At 41.4% G+C, this 21,446-nt stretch overlaps 1 protein-coding gene across 1 annotated transcript; it reads left to right on the top strand.

The window, feature by feature from the left end:
* The first annotated feature begins 2,884 nt into the window (after positions 1–2,884).
* On the top strand, positions 2,885–20,814 carry MED4 (mediator complex subunit 4). Its single transcript, XM_089679083.1, has 7 exons — positions 2,885–3,025; positions 6,824–6,890; positions 9,018–9,188; positions 14,028–14,085; positions 18,090–18,176; positions 18,990–19,121; positions 19,942–20,814. Exons 1-7 carry the CDS (start codon positions 2,955–2,957, stop codon positions 20,112–20,114), a joined length of 759 nt encoding a protein of 252 aa, XP_089535209.1. The 5' UTR covers positions 2,885–2,954; the 3' UTR covers positions 20,115–20,814.
* The last annotated feature ends 632 nt before the right edge of the window (positions 20,815–21,446 follow it).

The raw sequence follows: 21,446 nt of genomic DNA, 5'->3' as shown, positions 1-21,446 counted from the left end.
TCAGGGCTGAGAGGTTCTGCTGGCTAGCCCCTCTGAAACTTCCCCCTGATCTGGTGCTTTGGAAGAAGGCCTTGGAGGCAGTGGGTGGATCTGAGGAATGACTGGCTGCACTCCTGAGGGGTCCTAGCCAATCCCCAACAAGAGGTTGGCAAGGGGCTGGACACCCTTAAAAGTGCTGGAGCCTGCTCAGCTGCAGGAGAGTTGGAGGGAGAGTTCGGGTGGAAGACAGGGAAGAAGATGTGAGGCTGAGAGCAGGAGGCTGTGAGGAGGCCCAGTGGGATGGGGCCTACCTGAAGGCCTTTATGGCAGGGAAGGAGCAGCCCAGCTGATAGGCCTGGTAGAAGCCACCAACCCACAAGTGGTACAGGAGAGGATTTGAGTGAGTACACCTGCACCCCCTAGGCAGATAGGTGGAGGAGCACTCTGGTGGGAAACCAGATTAGCCACCAACCAGTGACTGTCCATCTCATAAAGTGGCAGGAACTGGATCCCCTGTTCAAGGATACCTCCAGATTGCTGTGTTCATCTAGGGCAGGGGTGTCAAACTGGGGGCCCTCCGGCTGTTGCAAAACTACAAGTCCCATCATGCCTCTGCCTTTGGGAGTCATGCTTGTAACTGTCAGCCTTACAATGCCTCATGGGACTTTAGTTTGGCAACAGCTGGAGGGCTGCTAATTTGACACACCTGATCTAGGGTCTGGGGTGGTACACTAAGGAGACACTGGCTAGCTCTCCAAAATGGACTGTGCTGCAGAGAAGGCTTGTAAATAGTTCCAGGAAGTTGCTCTTAGGAAGGTACCCTTGGGCATCCTGTACACCCCTAACTCTATCCCAGTTCAAATCCCCTAAATAAAACAACAAAACCAATGTTCAAGGACTGATCTCTGATTCTGGATGCAAGCCTGTATGAAGATTTGTGATGCCTCACTGTGCAGGACTATAGGGGGACCCAAATCTTCTAGCGACTCCTAAGGGGGTAGTACTACATAATTGTGACCTTTGTAGGGTTGCCACCTCATCCCTTTAAAACTGAACACACATTAGTTACACAGGCTGGGGCTGATTTAATTCACACAAGGCACCAAGTGAGTTTAATTACCATCTTAACCACTTGAGCTCCAGAGGATTTACCCCCCTTAATGACCAGGCCTCTTTTTGCTACTCAGCGCTGCACTAATTCAACTGATAATTGCGCGGTCATGCAATGCTGCACCCAAAGGAAATTTACGTCCTTTTTTTCACACAAATAGAGCTTTCTTCCGGTGTAATTTGATCACCTGTGCGCTTTTTATTTTTCACACTATAAACAAAAAAAAGCCAAAAATTTTGAAGAAAAACAATATTTTTACTTTCAGCTATAAAAAATATATAGTAAACTCAAAGTTGGTTATAAATTTAGGCCAAAATGTATTCTGATACATGTTTTTGGTAAAAACAAAATCCCAATAAGTGTATATTGATTGCTTTGTGTGGAAGTTATAGCGTCTACAAACTATGATATAAATAATGGAATTTACACCATTTTTCTGCTATACAGAGCTGCGCTAGTTTAACAGACAATTGCGCGGTCATGCAATACGGTACATAAATGAAATTTACATCCTTTTTTGCCCCACAAATCGAGCTTTCTTTCGGTGGTATTTGATCGCCTGTGCGGTTTTTATTTTTTGCGCTATAAAAAAAAAAGGCTGACAATTTTGAGGAAAAAAAAACAATATTTTGGACTTTTTGCTATAAAACATGTCCAGTAAAAAAAAATGCAAAAATCAAATTTAGTCATAAATTTCTGCCAAAATGCATTCTGCGACATGTTTTTGCTAAAAAAAAAAAACAATACGTGTAAATTCATTGGTTTACGTGAAAGTTATAGCGTTTACAAATGGCGGGAAAGATACTGGGATTTTTAGTTTTTTTTTTGTATACTAATAATGGCAGCGATCAGCGAATTATGGCGGCGATCAGGGACTCATGGCAGCGACCAGCGACTTATGGCGGGACTGCGGCGGACATTCTGACATTGGGGGGTACTGACTTGGGGTCACTGACATCCCCAAAAACACTAATATAGTGATCAGTGCAAAAAAAAAACCCACTGACACTGTACTAATGGCAATGGGGAGGAAGGGGTTAACTTTATTTTGCAGGGAAGGGTTATGAGTGAGGGGAGTGTTTTACTAGGAGGTGGGGGTGTGTACTGGACGGGACAAGGCTGATTGAGAAAGAGAAACTCTTCTTTCTCGATCAGCTCATCCTCGAGCTGACAGGGAAGTGACAGACAGCACAGCTACTGCAGCTGTGCTGTCTGTCACTGTTTGCCGCTGATCGCCGGGAAACAGCCGCTAAGGACTGGCTGTGACCCGGCGGCTCACATCTGCGGCGGTGATCGGCGGGACAGATAGGGCGGGCGCGCGCCCCCTATTTGTTTACAAAACACACGTTTTAAAACGGGGTTTTGCCTGCGAGTGCCGCCCTGCCGCCGTATATCTTGCTGGGCGGCAAGTGGTTAATCAGCCAGGGAACCTGTGTCATTAATATGTGTTTGTTTTTAAAGGAATGAGGTGGCAACCCTAGAGCTTTATTGCCATATAGCCTAGGCCTCCGAGTACTGGGTCCATAATGGGTGTGTGATATTATTAGAGACTGCAGTGAGGGTATTGTTTACAGTCAGACAAACCTCATCACCAACATAAAGGGATTGGAAAAAGCAAAGTGTGATTGATGGGTTTTTGTTAAACATTCATTTCACTGGTCATTCTCAAATGTACTCTAACATTAAAAAGCCGCTGATACTATAGGTCCTCATACTCTGTAGTCATTTTGTAGGGCTGCCATTAGCTGTGGGCCCAGCAAGTGGCGCTGTTCGGAAATAGCGGAGGCCTTTTCAGCCGTGGTCTCAACTGTCTCCCGCGTGTTCAGCGGCTCGTTGATTCCCATGTTGTGATCGCAGAGCGGTGATGGCGGCCGCCGAGAAGAGCACGAAGGAGAAGCTGATGTCCGTGCTGGATGATGTGGAGGTTCTGTCCAGGTGAGCCATGGCTTCTCTCCAGTACTGGGTGCAGGCGCTGTACACACGGCCCAGTGTACCCCGGGCTGGGCTTAGTGGATGGCTGGTTGTAGAGCAGTGCAAGGCACTTCTGTCCATTCATTCTCATGGAGGCTTCCCCAGCTCCTGGAGGTCTGTCTCTGGAGGGTTCCATTGAGGTTTTCTGGCGGACTGCACGGCTTCCTGCCTGGACAGCTCGACTTTCCTATGTAGTCCGATCATAGATGATCATTACACTGAACCTGCTGTGAGGAAAACATGGAGGCTGCCATTGCCTGAGCTCATCCATCCCTGTTCCTCTCACAAGAGGTTAAAAGGTCCACTCCAGACACACACTTTCATTTAAATATATTCCTAATAGCCACAAAGGATATGAATGAACATTGCCAGCACCGAATGCAAACCCAGATATCAGCTTGTAAACGTAGTAATGACATCGTCACTGTGCTGCAGCTGTGCATTTCAACCAATCCCCTTCCTCCTTCATTTTCAAAGCTTAACTGAATAAGTATAAAAGAACCTGATTGGTTGCTATGCAGCGCTGCTCCACATTCCGCGTGCTCCCTTTTGTGAATGGGTTTACATAATACAAAGTCTTATTGTGATTGGGCAAGAGGATAGGAGGGGTCGGCACAGCAGCTAAACACAACTCTTCACCTGTGAAAGTGAGAGCACAAGGTCCAGCTCCAAATGTACTCCTTATGAGCGGTAATATATAAATAAAAGACAAGCATACATCTGGTTAACCACTCACAAGGCAGCAGATGTTTCCTGGTGCGGACGTCCAGTTCTGGGAGGGCGTCATGTGATGTCCTCCAAGAAACGTGCCTCCTGTGGTGCGCACCCGGTGCTCTCTGAATGCTGCGTCCTGTGGACATAGCTGATCACATGTCGCAGTAAAGGGCCAATCACAGCGGCCCTTTACCACGTGATCAGCTGTCTTCAGTTGCTGATGTAAACACACTTGCAGGCTATCTGCAGTACTCTTCTCGCACTGTCACAGCATAAGGAAAGTACTGCCGATACCTAGCAATGTGAAAGAGACATTGCACTGATATTCAGCGCACTATCAGTGCAGACCCAACAGTGCCGACAATGCCAATTAGGGTCCATCATTGCCACTTATCAGTGCTGTCTATTAGAACCCTTTAGTGCTGCCTCTTGGTGCCCATCACTGCCACATATCACAGCCATCCAGCGCAGCCTTATCAACGCACATCAGTGAAGGAGAAGAATTACCAGTTTGCAAAACTTTACAATAGAAACTAAGAAAAACTTTTTTTTTTCAAAGTTTTCAGTCTTTTTTTATTTGTTTAGAAAAAATAAAACCCAGTGGTTATTAAAGTGTTACTAAACCCACAACAGTAAAATCAGTCTGTATATGCAGTAAAGCATGCTTGTTATACTCCCTGTGGAACCTAAGGGTTTAATCCTCTGCATTGTGTAAAAACACTGAGCATGACTTTTCTGATCCTCCTCTTCTTCCAGTGTCCCCCTCTTATCTCCTGATAACACATATGGAGTCACTCTGCACATGCTCAGTTTAGTTTGTATTGCTAGAGAGTTTTTTTTTGGGGGGAGAGTGCATGTGATTAGCACAGGGCCGATCAGCACTGTCCAGACAGAGTTCAGGGGTTCTGTATCCTCTTAGAGCAGAATGAAAACTCCTCCTACAAGCTTTAACATGTGCTCTGCTGGACGCTGATTGAAGTCACAAGACTGTGCCAACTGCTGCCGAGAAAAGGTATTTAGCAGTTAACATCTACTAAAATAATTGCACTTCTATGTTCTGTTTACTCTGGGAGGCCATATAGAGTGAATGCAGGATCCTGAGTTTAGTAACACTTTAAATACCACCAAAAGAAATCTCTATTTGTGTGAAAAAATTTTTAAAAATTTTATATGGGTACAGTGTTGCATGATTGCACAATTGACATTCAAAGTGCAACAGCGCTAAAAGCTGAAAATTAGCCTGGGCAGGAAGGGGGTAATAGTGCCCGGTAGGCAAGTGGTTAAAGTTCTTTACTTCCCCTTCTTCTACTGTTCCCAATCTATCTGCTGATAGTACAGAGCTCTAGGAGACATTCTGCACATGCTCAGTTTAGTGCATATGGCTATAGAGTTTTAGTTTTTTTTTTGGGAGGGTGCAAGTGATCAGCACAGGGCCAATGGGTACTGTCCAGGCAGAGGGTCAGGGGTCAGCCTCATAGGAAAGTCAGAGCAGAATGAAAACTCCTCCTACAAGCTTTAACCAGTGCTCATCTGGACACTGAAAGAAATCACAAGACTGCTATGTACTGCTGAAAAGAAAAGGCATTTAGCATTTTATATTTACTAAAATAATTGCATTTCCATGTTCTGTGTACTGTGGGAGACCAGATATAGTGAATGCTGGGTCCATGGTTTAGTAACACTTTAAGTTTCTAAATTCATTTACAGGTGCATTTGACTTCTTTCTGGCCTGCTTCATGTACATTTTATTCCCATAGATTGTATTGAAATGCAAGACCTGCTTAGTGAATGTTCGTGCTGTATGTGCTGGACCACGCTGGTCACCCCTGCTCAGCACAGTTCAACATGTAGACAATGCAGTTTGTCTTGTGTCCAATGAGTTTATATCACCTCACTGCAGTGATGTGCTGAAAAAACTTTGACATGCTTAACTTTTTTCACAGTAGTACACTGCATTGCAATCTACGTCAATAAATAGAGATGAATAAAATGTCACTATGTAATAAAGTTGAAAAAAAAAATCCCAGTGTGCGTCAGTTTGCACCTTCCCCCTAACACTTTCCTGAGCCGATCTCAATCAAGCGATGTCCATTAGAGCAGTGGCTAAGACACAGCAGCGGGAGCCAATGGTTCCCACTGCTATAAATCCTAGCCAATGAGGAGGGAGAGGGGTCAAGCTACGCTGTCTGTTTTCTAGACGCACAGCGGAGGCAAGGGAGTGAGCATGCACGAGTGCCCCCAGAACAAGCAGCTTGCTATGAGGGCACTTGGAGAAGAAGAGCTAGGTGTGCCAGCAGGGGACCCGAGAAGAGGAGGATTGGGCTACTCAGTGCAAAACCATTACACAGAGCAGGTAAGTATGGCATGTTGTTTGTTTATTTTAAATGTAAAATCTGAACCTTTACTATCACTTTAAGTCTTGAGCCACTGGAAAGGTAGTTATACATTATGTTCCTCTAGTTTGCTGCACCTAAGCTACCTATACATGGATCGAAATTCAGCTGGTTCAGCAGGGACCGGCCAAATTCATGTATGGGCTAGTTGGTTGTATGAAAGTTGATCTATCGATTGACTTGTGTATAGCCAGCCTGTCAGGTTTTTCTCACAGTCATGCAGCCGGCTTTAGCTGCCAACACTGATCCTGGGAGAATACAATAGCTCGGCGGGAGTGATTTCCCCCTTCCATAGCAAATATGTGGATAGGGAAAGTGGTTCATTTCTTTTTTCGTTCAACCCACTGGTTGAACGAAAAAAATGAATCCTGTATGGACAGCCTTAATGACAAGGTTGCTTTACAGCATACTGCTGCTTGTTGGGGATATGAAAACATGTAGATATCAGAATTATTTCTTTAGCCTGGACACAGTTGTGCCTTGATTCAGTTAAGGTAAGTGTATGCTGTCAGCTGCTTGCTCTTGGTTTAGTATTTTTTTTTCTCTTCTGCGTGTTTGCTATAACAGCAGACAGCTACAGATCTTATGTTGTTAAAACTTGCAGTGATAGTTCATCCGTTTTGTATAATTGCTGTAACATGTTCCTCTTTTTCAGAGAATTAATAGAACTTTTGGCACTTTCACGGAACCAGAAGTTAAATCAACCTGGGGAAGAAAATCAAGTAAGCTTTCCTGCATATACTCCTTATACTTTTTATATAGTTGGCAAATACCAGGTGCCATGTCGTAATATCTTGAGACTTGACTTTCCTTATAGCCAGAAATGATCTATACATCTTCATTCTAATATTAACAGTAGAGAAGCAAAGTTATCTTGTTAGATTCAACTTCCTTCATAAAACAAATGTAAAACCTAAAGCAAACCGTTACTACTCCGCTGTCCTGCTGCTTAAGCTGCCAAACTCCACCAAGTCGAAGAGCTAATCATGCTGAAAGATCTTCAATAGTTTAATAGTCGGATGCGTGGCTTCCCACTGCGTTCCGTGATTCCAGCTGCTAAGCCCTACATTAATACAGGATGCTGTGGTGATGTGCAGTCATAGTAAATGTGAACGTTGAGAAGTGTGCTGGACAGTGAAGATCTTTCAGCAAAGTTATAATGTCGAAGATTGTAGAACTAAATAATTTGTGGGCCAGTTTTCAGACTTAAACATATTTATTACAATTTGTAGAGATCCGTTCTCCTAGGACTGAGCTTGAATGTTTTCATTGTGTTAGTGAGTTAACTATTGGGAACTGTAGTACAAGATTGTCAACCTATTATTTATTTTTTTTTCTTTAAAGATCTCCTATTTAAATGGAAGGCCTGCTTTTTTCCAGCCCACTGCACCACCACAACAAATGGGTTTATAAAGCCATTGACCAAGAAACTGCCCCCACCAAAAAAAAACAACTTATCTTGACTGGCTTTCAGGCAATTGAAAGAGTGCTTTCTTAGAGAGCCAGCTTTTCCGGAAGCCATGCATCAACAGCTGGGCCTGAGAGAGATAGATATATATATATATATATATATATATAGATATATATATATATATATATATATATATATATATATATATATATATATATATATATATCCATTTGTGTTAGAGGTGGGAGGCAGGGGGCTGGCCAATAAAAGTGCACCTTCTGTTTTCTTTGGATGGTCCCCTTTAACTCCTAAAAGCCAGCCTGAAACTGATGTTTTCATTTTGGTTTGGTTGCTGCCAATTTTAATCTCATGCTGGCTTTTTGTTTTTCTAAGGGAACTTCCGTGATAGCTCCACTAATATTCTCTGTCTCAAAAGGCAGAGGTGTGTTGTGCCCCTTTGATGTTTTTTGCTTATGTAAAACATATCGAAGTCAATTTACTGTAGAGTGACACCTATATTATGATTTTATAAAAGGGCATGGTGACAAAATTTCTTTGAAAAAAAAACAAAAAAACATTTTTCTTAAAGCAGGTGTAGGTGATTCAGTTCAGTGGTGCCGACCCACAACTGTTATGTCCACTTTAAGGGCCAGTTCACACTACATGCATTTTCAGTGTGCTTTTTTTTTTCTGCATCCAAAATGCAAAGAAAGTAGATTATATGGTTGTCAATGTCATAGTTCACATCAGTGCTTTCAGTTCCAGTGCGTTCCAGATGTAGAAAAAAAATGTAGAACAGGCTGCATTTTTCTTGCACAGAACTGTACTGGAATGCAGTAAAATGCACTGTAACGCACCAAAAATGCACTGGAACGCACATGTCCCTATTTAAGTTGAAGAAAAAGGGGGAAAAAATGAACTGGAACGCATCAAAAGCGCACCAAAAAACACGCATGCAGAAACACATCTGGACTGCATTTCTATAGTGTGAACCGACCCTGAATGGTATTCAACACAATGTTTGGGTTGATATAAAGTAGCTGTGGATTGTTGTTGTGTTTTTTTTTTTTTTTCTTTGGTTTTATAAGATCTTTTGGCCTAATGCTGATTTATGTACACCTAGAACGCTGTGTTTGGACAGTACGCAGAAACAGGAAATAACCCCTTTTCTTTTGTTTGTCACATACATTTTAGGTAACATTTGACATGCTTGTCTATAATGTTAAGGTTGGTTGATAGCTATGCACTGGAGGAATGATCCTGATTTCAGGATGATTCAGGCCACAACACCTACTCATAACAGAAATAACTATTTTGTGGGTGGGTTCAACCTTAGGGGATTATTGTAATTGTGAAAATCTTGTAACAGTGGCAGTAATACTGTACATGGATTATCATCAGTTATTTTACTTGGAATATTTATTTTTTTATTTCACAGATTTTGGAACTTTTAATACAAAAGGATGGAGAGTTTCAGGAACTTATGAAGGTGGCATACAGTCAGGGCAAGATTCATCAAGAAATGCAGCTCCTGGAGAAGGAAGTTGAAAAAAGGGACAGTGATATCCAGCAACTACAGAAACAGCTGAAGGAGGCAGAACACATACTGGTAAGTGGCCTTTAATGTTCTCTATGTGACAGTTGCTGGTGTCGGTGTTATCTGTCCCATTCCTTGGGCCGAGATCTGTCTATGAAGCAGGACAGAGCCATCATAAAATGCTAGGTATTTGCAGAACATCACTTTGATTCCATATCCCAGTAAGATGTGTTTGTTCTTAGCACAGAACTGGTGTATATGAGGTATATACCACAACTGCCAGTGTATAGCACAGATAGTCAAATATTTTAGAACCAATATTTCAACACTGCATACAGCTTTTTTTAGGCTACTTGACGATTATCTGTACAGTATGTTGGATCTATGTATTTTATGGAGTAGTGCTTGGGAACTAAAGAGACCCTATAGCCAGACAGGATACAGCGAAGTGAGATTAAAGGAACTGCCAACCTTTCTCTAAATCACTGCAAAGCACATTAGAACCTTTTTAAAACTGAAAACTTTTTCATCGCATTGCTTTCTCTCACAAGTCCAAAAGTAGGAGGTTATTGCTTATTTTAGGATGATGGGGAAAGCCCTGTGATTTGTAGTTTAAAGCCTTGCCAACCTTGCATTTTGAACTAGTAATATATGGTACAGCTTAGTATTTTTTGATTAATACATGGTAATAAACTAAGCAAAGTGTAGTTCACTTGTAAAAAATGATGTGCATTATAAACCTGGCACTGTATGTTGTCTATCAAGGACAGTGTTGTTCCTTGTACTTCCCATAGGTTAAATTCTTCACTAAATGTGATTAATTGGATTGAATCAGTGTCTGTTCTTTGTAATTTAGTGTTTCACAACTTAAAGGGGAAAAAAAACGTCACAGGTCCGTATTACATATTTAACCCTTACGCTGCCACCAACATAAGGCATACTGCGGCACAGAACTGCTTCCAGCTAGCTTTGTCAGTATGCCTTATGTCAGCTGCCTTCCCCTTTTGCTATAAGCGCATGGTCATTTCAGAGACTGTGAACGTGTAGCCAAAGTGTCCCCAGACTCTTCTGAATAAAAGAATTGCTGTAAACCCAACATGACTACGGCCTGTAACAGTTAGTGGCAGTCTGGCAGACCTTGTGGTGGAACACATACAGTGCTCAGAATAAAGGAGTACACCCCAACAGATATGTCAGAAAACCTTTACTTGCCTTTCAAAATCAACATTTTCTATGGGACACTACACTACAAAATACTCCCACAAATGAAGGCCATTGATTGCAAACAAGATTCGTTCATTTGCACTCAAAGTATTTTTCCTAACAAATTAATTCAAGACCATGTTGCAAAAATGAATACACCTCAAAGAAAGTCTTGGGAAAAAAGCTAAATTTTAGGCAACAAAATCCTAATTCACAAGAATTCAATTACAGGTAAGTCTAACTATTCATTAAACAATTGTCCAGCAGACAGTTGATTTATAAAACCCTTCCCATTTCATGCTGTCAGCAATGGTACCACATGGAGGAAAAATGTCTGAGACCTGAGAAAGAAAATAGAGCACAGCCATCCAGAGCAGTGTGCTTACAGTAAAGAACGCCCCCTAGTAAAACACTCCCATCACACAGTTAACCCTTCAATTGCCTCATGTTAACCCATTCCTGCCCAGTGCCATTAGTACAGTGTCAGTGTTTTTTTTTTTTTTTTTTGTTTTGTTTTTTTTTTCACTGATCACTGTATTGGTGTCACTGGTGATGTCAGTGACACCAATTCAGTTCCCCCCACTGTCAGAATGCTCGCCGCAGTCCCACCATAAGTCGCTGATCGCTGCCATTTCTAGTCGAAAGGACAAAAAATTCTAGTATCTGTACCGCCATTTGTAAACTTTCACGTAAACCAATTGATTTACATGTATTAAGATTATTTATTTATTTTTTTAGTTAAGATATAGAGCAGAATACATTTTGGCGAAATTAGATTTTTTAAAATGTTTTTTTTTTTGTTTTTGTTATCCTCAAAATTGTCAGTCTTTTTTTTTTATTTTTTATAGCGCAAAAAATAAAAACCGCACAGGCGATCAAATACCACCGCAAAAAAGCTCAATTTGTGGGGGAAACAAGGACATAAATTTTATATGGGTGCAGCGCAAATGTCAGTTAAAGTGTCCCTGAAAACACAGCGTTAGCTGGATCAGCCCCGGCACCTGCCAGGACCTGCAATTAGCCCCTACGCTTACACCCCCCCCCTTCTCACCCAGCAAGTGCAGTATCGGTAGGTCACTGTCACTTGATACATTGCACACAAAACCGCAGTGTTCACAGAATCAGGCCTGATCTCTGTTAGCACTTGCTGGTAAATTTTGATGACTCTCATATGTAGCAGAGTGCCAGTACTAGTGCCGCTCTGCCTTTTTGGTGAACTGGCGAGCACCAGTGGCCTAGTACATCCTGGTCTTTCACATACCAGCGCTGCAGTATCACTTGGAGATGTGGCGAGACCCATAAGTGCAGTACAAGCTGGTGCGGTGGCGAGCACAAGTATTGTCCCGCAGCCACCAAGAATTCATACACAGGCCCGTAGAGCCCCTAGTATCCTTCCGATTGTGCTTGCAAATTCTGATTTGCAGCCCACAAATTCTACAGCACCCGTACTTCCCCCATTCACTGCCCAACCTGGAATTCAGGTGGAAACAGCAAATTTAACTACTCCCCTTGATTTTTTTGGAGCTTTTTTTCACGGACGATCTCTATGCATTGATTGTGGATCAAAGCAATTTATATGCACAACAATTTATCGCCGCCAACCCAAATTCAAATCTTGCCAGATCATTCACATGGAAACCCATTATGATTTCCGAATTATTTAAATTTTTTTTTTTTTTTGGGCCTAACCCTCAACATGGGCATTACTAAAAAAAAAATGAATTGCAGTTGTATTGGTCCACAGACTCGATGCATCATATGCCCGTGTTCTCTGCTGCCATGGCCAGGCATAGAGTATAATGTGTTTTTATGCATTTCAACGGCAATACACTGTCGTCCTTGGGGTGACCCTGAATTTGACCAGCTCCACAAAATTCAGTCCCTCATAAATTACCTTAACCAAAATTTGCAGATGTCTATACTCCCCAGCAAAACTTCTGTGTTGATTATTTTTTCTGGCCTCCTTGCATTCAAACAATTTCTCTCCAGCAAGAGTGCCAGATATATAAGACCTGTGAGAGGGCAACAGGCTATACATATAAGTTTTGGATTTATGAGGGAAAAGAACCCTCCGTGGAGCCCCCCCCCGGATGGCCAGACTACCTGGGGAGCAGTGGCAAGATAGTTTGGGACTTGGTGTCAACCTTTTTCCATATGGGGTATCACTTATGTGTGGACAATTTTTTATCAAGTGTGCCACTACATCTGCAGGCATCATCTTATTGTTTTTTTGAGCCGGCGATCGGTTTTACATGTAAAAGCAATCCTAGTGGCTAATTAGCTGCAGGATTGCTTTTGCAAGCAGCAGGAGAACATGCCCCCCCCCCCCCCCCCCCGCTGCCTTCCGCAGCCTTCTTGGGCAGTCCCTTGCCATCGGGGGAACCTGAGAATGCAGCTGGTGTTTCTGCCAGCTGACCATAGAGCTGATTGGAGACCAAAATGGTGCCCATCATCTCTATAGTCATAGCATTTCATCACTTCAGTTTCGCAGGATATAAACAGTGCCATTTGTAAATTGGGAAAGCATCTGATCACACCGATATCTTGGTGAGATTAGATAATGTAAGGGCAGAGGAGATATCTAGAGTCTGCTAGATCGCAGATTTCTCAAAAAAGCCCATTGAAGTTATAGGGGATATTTGCATTCCCTGTGATAGCAAAGTACCCTCGCCCCCCCCCCCGTACCTGTGTGCGCAAGCGTTGACCCTGCCCCGATATGTAAACAGCGGTTGCACCATGTGAGGTATTGCAGCAAACGTCCGATCAAGGGCAGAAATTCTAGCACTAGACGACCTCTGTAAATCTAAAATGATAGCTTGTAAATGCTTTTAAATCGTTGGATAATAAAACTATGCAGTTTGTCACTATTGCAGAGGGCATGCACAGTTTTAAAGCATGTCATGTTTGGTCTCCATTTACTCTGCATACCATCATTTTGTTATATTTTACCAAATAATTGGCCAATATATTGTGTTTTTGTTCATTAAAAGTAAAGAAAAAAATTTGCATTTGAAAAATTGCTGCGCGAGTACTATGTGACATAAAAAATTGCAGCACCCACCATTTAATTCACTAAGGTGTCTGCTTTAAAAAAAATATATATAATGTTTGGGGGTTCAAAATTTGTTCACATGACAAAAAAAATCTGTATGTTTTGCTAAAAAATTCAAGTGTTAGAAAAGGCTTGGTCTTCAGGTGGTTAGAAGAGTGAATCATGTGTGGCATAAACTTCTAATGCTGGGCATAACATGCCCACATCCCCCAAAACGACCCCTTTTTGGAGCATGGACACCCCACTCTATTTGTTGAGTCAATAAAAAATTTGTCATTTTTCCCAAAACTTTTGGTAAAAATAAATTTCTTCTTCTTTTTTTTTTTTTCACACAATTTTCAAGTTAAATCATTTATTGCTCACACGTGCCATGGGTATATGTGGAATTACTCCCCAAAACACATTCTGATACTTCTCCCGGGCATGGGGGTACCACATGTGAGAGACTTTTTGGGAGCCTAGCCACATACAGGACCTCAAAATCCAGTGACCACTTTGGAAGTCTGAAGGCGCGTAACTTCCTCATTTCACTTCCTCGCTACCCATGACAGGTAGTGAGGAAGTGAATGAATGGTCAGAAACATTAGAACATCATGATTTAGCAACTCTTCTAGTTTAATTTGAAATGCACTAAAGACGTTTTCTTTTTTTACCAGGCCACAGCGGTATACCAAGCAAAAGAAAAGCTGAAATCAATAGACAAAGCAAGAAAAGGTTAGTGTGCTTGTTTTTTGTTTTTTTTTAAAAAGTTTCGAAATAATTTATTCAATTTTTTTCTTGGTTAACTTCTTCCACTTTGATAACGTTTCCATTCTAAAGACACCTACTGCAAAAAAAAATGTCTGATAATCATATGTACTATACAGTATGCATATAATGTTGGTTTAAATAACATGTTCATTATTTTTGCTGCATTAAGCTGTGTACACTTGAGGCTTCAGTTTGTGTTTGTATTTGTATTAGAGCATCTACAGCAAGCTTTTACAAAGCTTCACAAATAGTTTAACACTCTTTATACGCCCTCCATTTCAGGGCTGTCATCTCTTTTGCAAAAACTGCTCACACAGGTTGCTTACAAGTTCAGGTTGGGCTGAAGCTTTCTGAAAGCCTTCTGAGAACTGCTAGCAGCTTCTTTAAAGTGACAGGCAGCACTGGAGATAAAGGGTGCTCTAAACTCTTTCTATATTCCAAAAAAATAGAAAAACTGCTCAAGGCAATCTGAAGGCTTTGCAAATGCTTTCTAAAAGTTTGCTGTGCACAATAATGTAATCTAAATCCCATTTATTTTTATGTATGCAGGTCAAGCTTTCCAACAAAATTTTTAGAGGGGTGGGTACAAGCTACATTGTTACCAAGGGGACTTAAAGTGATTCTAAAGGTTCACTTTTTTTTTTGTGTAAAATAATAAACATTTCTATAGTCACCTACTGTGTATAGTGGTTGTGCACAGAGCAGCCTGGATCCTGCTCTTCTCGGGTCCCCCGCAGGCTTTCTTGACTCCTCCTGTCTGTCGGGTGCCCCCACAGCAAGCTGCTTGCTATAGGGGCACCCGCTGCTCCGTGTGGCCATTCACACACAGAACCGTGGCTTGGCCCTGCTACCTCTCTCCTCATTGGCTGACTGGCTGTGATTGACAGCAGGGGGAGCCAATGGCTGTCTCAGCCAATGAGGAGGCAGAGACCCGGGACAGCCAAGCCTGTCATTCATATCGCTGGATCGCGATGAGACTTGGGTAAGTATTGAGGGGGCTGGGGCAGGTGCTGCACACAGAAGGTTTTTTTCCTTTTTTTTTTTTTTTATTCTGATGTTAGTTTGCCCTAGCCCTGTCACTGTTGCGAGACACATTGGAAAAATGCAAAAGATTGCAAATAAAGGCATGTGAAATAAAAGGAAATCATCATTAAATATTATTATTATTCAGTATTTATATAGCGCTAAAAGGTTTGCTCAGCGCTGTACATTATAGTAAGGGACAGAACATGAGACAATAGAGTAACAAAACAAAACGCGAGGGGGTCAAGGGCCCTGCTCTTTCGAGCTTACAATCTAGGGGAGGGGATAGTGGTACAGCAGGAAATGGCTGTGGAGGATGGAGTGGTAGGAGGAGTGGAGGAGATCGGCTGTTAGGTGAGGGCGGGGTAGGCTTCCCTGAAGAGATGGGTTTTCAGGGTGCGCCTAAAGGTGAGGAGGGTAGGTGACAGTCTGATGGATTGGGGTAGTGAGTTCCAGAGGATGGGGGAAGTCCTGCAGTCGGGAGTGGGAGTTGGAGACCAGGGAGCTAGAAAAGAGGAGGTCTTGTGAGGAGCGAAGAGTACGGGTTGGGTGATATTTGGGTATCAGGTCGGTGAGGTAGTTTGGGACAGCATTATGAATGGCTTTGTATGTCTGTGTTAGTAGTTTGAATTTAATGCGTTGGGCAATCGGGAGCCAGTGGAGGGAATGACAGAGGGGGGTGGCAGAAGCAGTGCCGTTGGTAAAGTGGATGAGTCTGGCCGCTGAGTTCAGGATAGACTGAAGCCTGGATAGCCTGTGTTGGGGTAGGCCAGTGAGAAGGGAGTTGCCGTAGTCCAGGCGTGAGAAAATAAGGGAGTGAACGAGTTGTTTAGTAGTGTCTGGGGTTAGGAACGTACGTATTTTGGAGAAGTTGCGGAGGTGGAGCCTGCATGAGTTTGCCAACGATTGGACATGGGGTTGGAAGGACAGGTTTGAGTCTAGAGTGACACCTAGGACTTTGGCATGCGGGGTGGGACTGATGGTGGCGTTGTTGGTCGTGATTGAGAGGGTGGTGGGGGGGCGCAGGCTGGGGGCAAAATCAGGAGCTCGGTTTTGGAAAGGTTCAATTTGAGGAAATGGAGCGACATCCAGTCTGATATGTTGTTCAGTAGGTGGGTGATATGGGCCGAGACTGAAGGGGTGAGGCGAGGGGTGGAGAGGTAAATTTGCGTATCATCGGCGTAGAGGTGATAGTTGAAGCCGTGGGAGTGTATCAGTTTGCCGAGGAGGAGGTGTAGATGGAGAAGAGAAGGGGCCTGAGGACAGAGCCTTGGGGGACCCCAACAGAGAGGGGGAGGTGGTAGCGTTATAGGTAACGCTGAAGGAGCGTTGGGATAGATAGGAGAGCCAGGAGAGAGCAGAGTCTCTGATGCCGAGGGATGCTTTCCTTGCTATGGTACTGCCCACACAAACAACATGAGCCTGTTGTCTATGAGCACCAGAGTCCAATAAAGTGATGTTGGTGGCGTTTATTTGCCCCCTGCCCTGTGATGTTTATCTGTTAAAATAAAGTGGAAGCCTAACTAATCTAAAAAAATGTAACCTCCCCCTCCTACCTATCCTGCCTAACCTGTATAAAAAAAGATGTGTGTACTCGCCTATCTTTAAATCCCTCCAGTCTGGTCATGTGATTCCCAAAGGTCCGGCTCACCTATGTCAGTGACTGGCTGCTGCAGGGAGGAGGAGGGAGAAAGGATAGTGGCTGGGCTTTTGGTAGCCTATGAATAACATCACTGCTCCCCAGGAATTCCCAGCCGTTGTCAAGGTTCCCTGAGCTGGATCATGTGTCCAAACCAGAGCAAATTAAAATGACTTATTACACAAGCTTTCTTTTTTTTCCTATATAAATGTTAGGCAGGGTAGGTAAAAGGAGAGAGGAGGGAACATTTTTAAGAATAGTTAGACTTAGGTTTTTCTTTATTCCACTTTAAGGCTCCATGTGCACTAGCTTAAAAAAAACTAGCAGCAGATTTTGAGCTTTCTTCTTCTTGTTCTTCCTTTTTTTTTTTTTTTTTTTTTTTTTTTTTTTCCAGCTTTTAGGAGCAGAAAAATGAAATTTTTTTTTGCATTTCTGGGAATGATTTGCCAGCAGAAATAAAAAGCTGAATGCTCCTAACTGCTGCTAAAAGCTGGCACAAAAACTTTATTATAGGCATTTTTCATCCAGCATTTTTTAGCTTATACTGTACATAGAGCCAAAAAGCAGTTACACAAGACATCTATTTGAAAATAAACCTGTAACAGGCAAAAATAATAAGTGGTGTTCTCAATTAGAAACCAAAAAAAAACAATGATAAGAAAAAAGAAATTGTAAGCTGAATATATGAACCAGAAGCTCTGTTGTAATCGCACTCTTATAAAGGTTTTGACTGTTTTTATGATGCTTAGCAGACCAAAGTCTGACAATGCATATTCTGGCATTATCGCTCCTGATCACAGTTTAAACTGGAGAGCTGTGGGGACTGGAAACTTCTCCTTGTTTAGAAGACTAAAAAATTAAGATTAAGTGACTATTTCATTTAACCACTTGCCTACTGGGTACTTTTACCCTTTTCTGCCAAGGCCAAACAAAATTTTTTTATTTTTTTGAGACCAAGCTTTCTTTTGGTGGTATTTATTCACCACTGGGGTTTTTATTTTTTGCTAAACAAACTTAAAAATCCTTAAAATTTTGAAGAAAAAAAAAAATTCTTGGTTTCTGTTATAAAATATTGTAAATAAGTAATTTTTCTCCACTGATGTGCACTAATGAGGCTGCGGTGATGGGCACTGATAGGGGACACTGGGCATAGGTATCACTGGTGGACATTGACAGGTATACAAATTTTTGCCCAAGACTTATGATTTTTTATTTAAGCCAGCATACTAACACTTTTTGTACATATTGTGTTAAAAAAAAAATAAAAAAAATAATACATCTTACCGTTTGTTCACGTGTCTTTCAGGTGCCATCTCGTCTGAGGAACTGATTAAATATGCCCATCGGATTAGTGCAAGCAATGCAGTGTGTGCTCCACCAACGTGGGTTCCAGGTAAGAATTTTGTTTTTAATTGTACATATCCTTGTGTTTAAAATCAGCTGGGGCACACAACATTATTGCCAGCAAGAGATATCATGGCAATAACCAGAAATACTACAGCAGGAATGAAGTGCAGACACCTTGACCATACCTGCAGTAGCCTCTTAGAATAATCCCCAGCCATTCTGACAGGCAAAGCCTCCCCAACTCATTTCTATTGGCCCATTATTATGACAATAGGAATGTCAGGTTGCATGACGAAGCAGGTGAGCTTCCTCATGATCAGGAGGTATCCAAGTTTTGCCTGCCAAAATGACTTTGGATTCTGCTGTTACAGTGGGATTTTTGGAGGTTTCTCTTTAGGTGCCTGCACTTTTTTATTTATGTTTTTTACAATGTTCTTTTAAAAGTTAATTGGTTGCAGGCCTGAAAAACCTACACTTGGCATATGGTAGGGAAAAAAAAATAATTCCCACCTTCTGAGTCGTCTTATTGTTCTATGATGTCTTCCATTCTATTAAAGGGCAATGGGGAGATGGGTAGAGCAGGCCCTAAGCACAGGTTTTAGAGGAGATTTTGAGATTTGCGTATACAGTTATGTGTAACTCTTGATCTGCATTTTAACATCTAGTTTTCACTAAAAGCAACCTGCTTCTTATACATTTAGATTACCAAAGTTACTATTACTTAAGCAATGTGAGTACATCTGATGATGATTAAACCTGCCTGTGCTTGGCATAAGATGTATTGATTTTGTGTTGACCTGAATTATGCTTTCAGTGTAACTGCACTAAACATACTCGTATGTATATTTCTTCATTGAAGGGGATCCACGTCGCCCTTACCCTACAGATCTGGAAATGCGGAGTGGATTATTGGGTCAGATGAGTAACCTACCTACAAATGGTGTTAATGGGCATTTGCCTGGGGATGCACTGGCAGCAGGGAGACTTCCAGGTAAATTGAAGTTAACCATTTTCCCAGCTTAGTAACATAAATGTTGGGGGATAAAATCCATTTAATCCTAACACTTAAAAAAAACAGTAAAGGAGCTTTTTTTGTTTTCTTACCTGAGCATTATAGAGAAACCGATCTGTCTGTTTAGTACATTACTTTGATGCTAAAGGGGATTAGCTTGCTAGGTTTGTAAATGTACATATCTTTTGCTTTCAGCATGTTTTCTTTTGTTTTTAAAGGTGTTTTTTGTCTTTTTTTTTTTTTTTGTTACTGTTTTATTTTGGTATTTCAAATTACGATTAGGATTTACGACTTTTACTAAAAGTTCGACATTATGAGGGAAAAACCTATTCCCTTTAGTGACTTTTTTAAGCTTTTCCAGCCTGGTTATTTGTTTTTGTTTTTTTTTATAATACACTAATTGGACCACATTTCTAGCAAATGTAAAACCTTTTATTCTTACCAAAAGATTTTATTTATAACAGTATTCATGACAACATAAGAAAACACTTGTCAAAATAGAAATATGTGAGCTGTCATTGCCAACTTAAAATTGTAAAGTGCAAGTTCCAGGACTGCGATTCTCTGTTGATTTCAATACTTATCTGCTGACTAGGAACTGGTATGTAGCCAATTAACTTGGGATTCCTGAGTGGCATACTTGTTTCTATTCAGTAGGGCAAGGATGACAGCCCCTGAACTCATCCTTTAAAAAAAAAAAAAAAAAAGGAAGTAAGCAGTGGCACAGCTCTTATATTCTCATTGGACAGGTTCTGTTTAATCTAGTTTGATAAATGATTTGTTTGCTTGGTCTTCCCAGATGTTCTGGCTCCCCAGTACCCATGGCAGTCGAATGACATGTCGATGAACATGTTGCCTCCAAATCACAGCAATGACTTCTTAATGGAATCTCTGGGGCCCAACAAAGAGAATGAAGATGATGTTGAAGTGATGTCTACAGATTCCTCCAGTAGCAGCAGTGACTCCGACTAAGCTAAATACAAAATGCAGACTTTACTCACTGTTGGGAAACACATACATCCTGGATCTTCTATTAATAGAAAGTGAACTTTTTTCCTGCCTGCTCCACCTTTTCAGTCCAATGAAGTGGGACATTTTGTATTTTACTACATTATGTTCTAGTGGAATTTGTAATTTTTGTATACATAAGGGTCTGTATTTTTGTGGTGTTAATTTTTTGGCCCATTATTTGCCATTTATATTTCCATAAATGGTTTTGTTACCTGCTATTATTCTGTTGCAAGAACAAGTTGGCACCACTGTTGTATATAAGTTCATGTGCATACCTGTATGTATATAGGTCTGTGTTTACACATGGTGGTATGCTTGTATATGCTAAAGTGTACATACTGACAATGTGACATTTCTAAATATAGATTTTTGTAATGTAAATTTGAATGCTGTTGTATGTACTTTATACATATTGCTTTATATTTTGTAAAATGTACAGGAAGTATTTAACCTTTGGCTACCTACAGGAGAACTGGTCAATGGTTAAAAAGGAAAAAAAAAATGGCCTGGTCAAAATAACCCCCACACTACCTGCATGTCTCAGGTGTGTGTCTTTTCTACAGCTCTTATGTAAACACTCATCCTTTTCCCAGAATTTTTTTTTCTTTCATGTCCTTTTTTTTTTCTCTAATATAAGTAATAAAATTAAATAATGAACATTTCCAGTGGGTTCACAATACAGGTAGTTGATGCACCATAAGAAACTGCTCATGTGATTTCTAACCTTATTTTCACTTTATATAGACTACTCAGGAAAGACATATCGTACCTTAACCCACAAATTTACAATGTGACACATTGGAGTTGATTTACAAAAACTGGAGAGTGCAAAATCTAGTGCAGCTGTGCATGATAGCCAATCAGTTTCTAACTTCAGCTTGTTCAATTAAGCTTTAACAAAAAAAACTGGATACTGGTTTCTATGCAAAGCTGCACCAGATTTTGCACTCTCTGCTTTTAGTAAATTTTTTTTTTTTTTTGGTCTGATCAAGACTCTCCTTTACACCACTGATGGAGCTTTGTCTTAGATTTCAGCTTTGAGACATGGTTGTTCCCAGCCTGGCTTTTTGGAGTACTACATCTGCACCTGCCTAGGTGTGTAGGGATAGCTGGGAAGTGACCTCCAGGTGCTGGGTTACTCATAGTCTGCTTTCCAGATTATGTTCTGGTAAATGTTAGCTGTACAGTGCTTTCCAGGTCCAGTCATTGGGACAGCCACAGCAGTTGCACTGTCTGAAGACTTGCTTGCTGACTCATTTTTGTTTTAATTTCTATGACCCTATTGGAGAAACC

Source organism: Staurois parvus, unplaced genomic scaffold, assembly GCF_062004578.1.
Source record: "Staurois parvus isolate SC_StPar_1 unplaced genomic scaffold, SC_StPar_1.0 ptg000017l, whole genome shotgun sequence".
Classification (NCBI taxonomy): domain Eukaryota; kingdom Metazoa; phylum Chordata; class Amphibia; order Anura; family Ranidae; genus Staurois; species Staurois parvus.
Note: the sequence above shows the minus strand (reverse complement) of the source record. Positions and strands in the feature narration are given on the sequence as shown.

Excerpts from the sequence above, each read along its gene's own strand:
- MED4 (XM_089679083.1), top strand. The coding sequence starts at position 2,955 with ATGGCGGCCGCCGAGAAGAGCACGAAGGAGAAGCTGATGTCCGTGCTG. Across the intron at positions 9,189-14,027 it reads AGGAGGCAGAACACATACTG|GCCACAGCGGTATACCAAGC; the intron begins GTAAGTGGCCTT and ends TTTTTTTACCAG. Across the intron at positions 18,177-18,989 it reads TCCACCAACGTGGGTTCCAG|GGGATCCACGTCGCCCTTAC; the intron begins GTAAGAATTTTG and ends TCTTCATTGAAG.